Source organism: Echinops telfairi, unplaced genomic scaffold, assembly GCF_000313985.2.
Source record: "Echinops telfairi isolate 266 unplaced genomic scaffold, ASM31398v2 ScPeMD7_10;HRSCAF=50, whole genome shotgun sequence".
Classification (NCBI taxonomy): domain Eukaryota; kingdom Metazoa; phylum Chordata; class Mammalia; order Afrosoricida; family Tenrecidae; genus Echinops; species Echinops telfairi.
In genome coordinates, this window is record NW_022103907.1 from 6,699,372 (window position 1) to 6,704,840 (window position 5,469).

General features: G+C 46.2%; 1 protein-coding gene across 1 annotated transcript in view; it reads right to left on the minus strand.

Annotated features, from left to right (window-relative positions):
• FAM98A (family with sequence similarity 98 member A) overlaps window positions 1-2,160 on the minus strand; it is a 34,105-nt gene extending 31,945 nt beyond the window's left edge. Inside the window, exon 1 of the mRNA XM_004711106.2 lies at window positions 2,020-2,160. Within this exon, the coding sequence (XP_004711163.1) occupies window positions 2,020-2,072 (53 nt within the window). The 5' untranslated portion in view covers window positions 2,073-2,160. The remainder of the gene's footprint in view (window positions 1-2,019) is intronic.
• Between the last annotated feature and the right edge of the window lie 3,309 nt (window positions 2,161-5,469).

Genomic DNA, 5,469 nt, shown 5'->3' on the forward strand with positions numbered 1-5,469 from the left:
GACAGACGGACGGACCAGTAGCACAGTTCTACTCTGTTCTATAGGTCCACTGTGAGTCCGTCAGGGACAAGTCAATGACAGCAAGTTTGGTTTTGTGTCTGATTAAACACAGGAATAAAGACCTAGTCATTTCTCCTTATGCTTTACTTTCAGATTTTATTCGTTTATTGGACAAGTAGTTACTGAATTCCTATGAGGTGCTAGGTTATCAATAAAAAAAGCCATTTAAGTCTAATATTTCTCCATGACTCTTTCAAAAATATGTATCAAACTCAACTCATTGTTGCCAAGTCAATCCATTAAAGTTGAATTTTAAACCTTAACTGGGATGTCACCAAACCAAGTATTTAAAGTTAAGATACCATTTTCAGAAAGGCCCAGGGCTTACACTCAGCCTTCTTGATTATTTATTTGATTACACTTATGATGGTAATAATTACTTTATAGTACCCAAGAGATGAAAACTAGAGTTAAAGAGGGTAGGAAAAATAATTCTGGAAAGAAACAAGTATCCATCACCTCTGTGACTGACTTCAGTGACCTCTGCCCATGCAAAATAGGACATTAAGTAAGTTCTACCTCCTCCCCCGAGTTCTGCTCCTCCTATACAACTAACTGAAAGGTCACTTCTTCAGGAAGCTCCTAGGATTTCCTTTCCTCTCCCAGTCATGCTCCACACAGCATGTTCTCAGTCAGCGTGGCTTTCTTCTCTCCTACCTTCAGCCCCAGAGGCCTCACCTCCACAACACAGGAGGTTGAATGTACTGAATGAATGGTATGTGCTGAATGAATGCTATCCTGTGTGAGTATGCAAGTTAATCTGAGAATGCCCACCCAAAAAAAGGCCTTATTGCCGAAATAGGACTTTTACTTGTGCCCTAATCAAAAAAGTAAGCCCTGTAAAGTCGGGGATAGCTGAAAAAAGTCAGCTTACAAACGAACAATGGTAATGCATGTTGACAAAGGGAAATAATAAACACTGTTTCCTTTCCCTAAAAAACTTCTTACGGGAATAGTAAGTATCTTTGGGAATCAGCAAGGTGCCTTGTCCTGATGAAAGGTTTCCGGGCCTTGAGAAGGAATAGGGGAAGTTTCTGATAGACGTCCTTCATAAATAGATCTAGCTACACATGCAGATTTTGACTGCACCTGTGACCACATGAGCAGGCAATGTGTTTCTTCGCACATCTGGCCAAAGGAGTTCTAAGTCCTCAAGTGTTCCTAAGAATGCAGGAGTCCAGGGACCCAGGGAGACAAGCCTGGTTTTCTAGCTTTTAGATACGACCGACCTATGTTCTGGTTCACTGTGAGGAGGAGATATGTGCAGGTACAGGACCTCGGTGCAGGCACAGGACACCCCTCCCCCGGGCGGGGGGCTCCCGGGGCGGGGGGGCTCCCTGGAGTTGCGGGGTGAGTGGAGTGAGGCGCGGGGGCTCTCCCCTGGAGGTGGTGAGAGCTGAGGGGCACCTACGGGGAGCCGGCCGGCGGAACGGGCGAACGGATGTGCGGCTTAGAGAAGCCAGGATACATGCGGACAGATGACTGGGCAAAGGCGATTTTGCGAGAGAAGTGAGGTGGGCAGGCGCAGGGGCTGGGGACTGCCCAGACAAGGGCACGAAGTTAGGAAAGGGCAAGTCGGGAAAGCGCAGAAGCAACTTTGGCAACCTCGAGGATGGGCGCTGGGGCAGGTGGAGGGGGAGCAAGAAAGAAACTGGGAAAAGGGTTGGGGGGGGGGGGGCGACCAGAGCCCAGACAATGACACGCATGATTGACACACGCTGCGGGCAACCGAGCTGCAAAAATCTCAGGGAGGACTTTGGGACGTCGGACTTGGAGCACTCCGAGTCGGCGAGACAAACAGCGGACGTGGCATTGAGGTCCCGGGGAGACTGGGCGGCGAAAGCCAGGAGCCACGGGGTGCAGTGTGGGGAGGCAGGAGTCTCCCAGACTGGGCGGAGGTCGTGTTCCCGGGAAGCAGGCAGCGTGGGGGTTGGGAGACCCGTGTCCTGGCACTCTTACCCTAGATCTTCCAACGACTCCAAGATGTCAGTCTCCATGAGGTCACACTCCATGCTACTGTGGTATTCAAATTTCCGAGTCGTCAGGGTCCCCACTTCGCCGGCAACGCGTACACTCACGCATGCGCTCTCTCCCCGGAACGTCCAAGTCGACAGCTGGCGCTTCAGCTCCTACACTGCGCATGTCCGGAGCGTGCGCAAGAAGCTTGGTCCCGCCTACCGCTCCGCCCCCGACGGCCAAAGGACCGCCCGGCGGCAGTGATGCACATGCGCACTACGTGAACAATGAAGCCAGTCGCCAGAAGGGCAGACGGACTGGCTGCGTGGCAGCTGGGCGTGGAGGGAGGAGCTCGGCGAGGGGGAGCGCGTTAACCTCTTTATTGGGTGTACGCATGTGCGCATTTTGGGGCGAGGCGGGTGGGGCGGTGCTTGGCTAGCTTCGGATTTAGGTATATCCGCTTGGAAACGTGGTTTGTCGAACTCGAGGAGTCGCCGGCGTGGCTCTTCAGCTGTGGGCCGGGGGAGAAAGGACAAAGTCACACGCTCACATCGAATTGCCCGCCGCATGAGTGGTCGAGTCCGCTTCCAAGAAGGCGCGCGCGCGACTGGTCTGCGAATTTCCTTGTGGATGCAGAAATTGTATTTTAGGGTTAGGGAGGAGAGCGTTTTGATTTTGACACGGATGCCGTCACAACGCTGTGCTGTTGACCCCCAAGGCGTGCTGGACTTCTTAAACCTTTCCTCGGCCCTAAACATTCTTGTTTAAAAGGATGGTTCCGCCCCGTAATACAGAGAATACATTTAAATGTAACCACGTTAGCCAGTGAATAAGCACTTTTCCCGTGATTAAGTTGCTTTTGACATGAGTAGGCTAGGTGGAACGGTCAATTCTTGACAGCTGTTGCTTGCCTTTGTGTTTAAAATTATTGGCAAAAAGAAAAATTGTTTCAAAGATGGCATATCTAGAAAATAGCGAAATTGACAATACATTTACATTGTGTTCCATGGCTGAGATTTAATTAAAGTGCTTTTAAATCTGCACAAGCATATGATAGGATCCTGGTGGCACAGTGGGTTAATCATTTGGGCTAGTAAATGAAAGGTCTAAGGTTTGAAACTACCAGCTGTTCCTTGGGAGAAAGATGAAGCAATCTGTTCCAGGCTGCTTCTGTAAAGCCTCAGAAACCCTAGGAAGCAATTCTACTTTTTCACAATCAAGTTGAAAGCAATGAGTGAGAGCTTTTATTTTGTTTTTCTAAAACATTTTTGTGTTTAATGGATAAATACCACCTTTCCTTAAAAACAACAAACCCACTGCCATTGAGTTGTTTCTGACTCACAGTGACCCTATAGGACAGGATAGAACAGAACTGTCCCTCTGGGGTCTGTATAAGAGCTTCACCTTTCTCCCACAGCGCAGCTGGTGGATTTAGCCCCCAACCTTGTGGTTCACAGCTCCTGGATGCTGCCAGGGCGCCTTCCTTTCTTTAATAGTACTTAATGCTTAAGTCCATCCTGCAGAATACCTACTTAGCTCTGTATTTTGCACCATCTCGGGGTGGGGAAGAATGAACATTTATAATATGCATAAGGAAACGTGGTGACACAAGAGTTATGCTTTTGAATACTAACTAGAATGTTCCAACCCAACTACTGGCTCTGTTGGTGAGAAACCTGGTGATCTGTTCTCATAAAGAATTACAACCTCATTAAGAGAACCATTAAAAAAGACACCAAACTTGACCCGTGGTTGCCATAGATGCAGGAGAAAGAGTTTATGCTTAGGGGACATTGAGTTTATGTTAGTGGTGGTGGAATCATTTGGAAAAAGATATCAATAATGGTTGTACAGCATGAAGAATATAATCAGTGGCACTGAATTATACTTGTAGAAGTTGCTGAATTGAAGACTATTTTGTGTGTATATTTTTGCCACAATAAAAATTAAAAAATAATAATTACACAAATAATGCATATAAGGAAGAAAAAAGTGTTCTAAAATAGATTTTGGTAATGATTGTATAATTCTTCTGGATATGATTGAATTATTGAATTATATGCTGTGTGGATGAAATGCCAATAAAACTGCTTGGAAAAATAGCCTAGAAAACTCCGGGAGCAGCTCTTCTCTGCCACATGCAGTTACTGGGGTCAGGGTCATCTTGGTGGCATATGGCCATCCTCCATACCCACTGCGTTCATGACGTGGCATCACTCCCATGTTATTTCAGACAACATCCCAAGGCTGTGTGGTAGTACTGGCAGGAGGACAGACATATAGACCAACACAAGAAAATGGAGAGGCGAGGAAAAAGAATATGTTTGAAGTCAGCTGGATATTTAACCATGATGCTGTCTTCGTTATCTAGGGCTGCTATAACAGAAATACCACCAAAGGATGGATAGCTTTCACAAACATCAAGGGATTCTCTCACCGTTTAGGAGGTGAGAAATTAGAATTCATAGCACTGACTCTAAAGAAAGATTTTTTTCCCCCTTCTCACTGTCTTCTGTTTCTAGGAGGTTCCTGTCACAGGGAACTTGGATTTCAAGGACACATTCCATTCCTGGCTCCTCTTTCTTGATGAGAGTACATCCCTCTGATCTCTGCTCTCATGTTGAATCTCTTTTTTATATCCAAAATGATTGACTCAAGGTACAGTCAAATCATGTATATCGTATCCTGCCCCATTAACATAACTGCTATTAACCCTGCCTCATTAATATCACAAAGTTTAGGATTTATAGTACATAGCATAATGACATCCGATTTTAAAAGTGGGCAATGTTGATATCGTCCTGAGAATCATGGTGGAGAGAAGTTGATGCATAGTTTAGGAAGACACAATCCAGTTATCTGAAGCGAGCTAATCAGCTGGTTGTCATGGAGCTGACTCCCGCTCACGGCAACCTCCTGTGTGTCCGACAGAGTGGAACTGTGCTCCTAGGGTTCTTAGTGCCGGATTTTTCTGAAGGAGCTTGACAGGATTTGCTTCTGAGGAGCCTCTAGGTCAGCGGTTCTCAACCTGGGGGTCGCGACCCCTTTCGGGGGTGTAGAACAACCCTTTCACAAAGGTCGCCTAACATCACTGGAAAACATACTTCTGATGGTCTTGAGAACTGAGACACCGCTCCTCTATCTGTCTCCAAGTAGGTCCACCCACATACAGACACACCCACATACGAGTCCCCGGTGTGAAGACTGTGACCTATACTATATCATATTTTGAGACAAAATTTCATTTATTTGTAATTAGAAATGAATATTTCACAACATGTAATGACATCTTGTTTTTGTGATTAAATACTATGCTTTACTTATGTTCAATTTGTAAAATGAAAATACATTCTGCATATCAGATATACATGACGATTCATAACAGTAGCAAAATGACCGTTATGAGGCAGCAACGAAATAATGTTATGGTTGGGGGTCACCACAACATGAGGA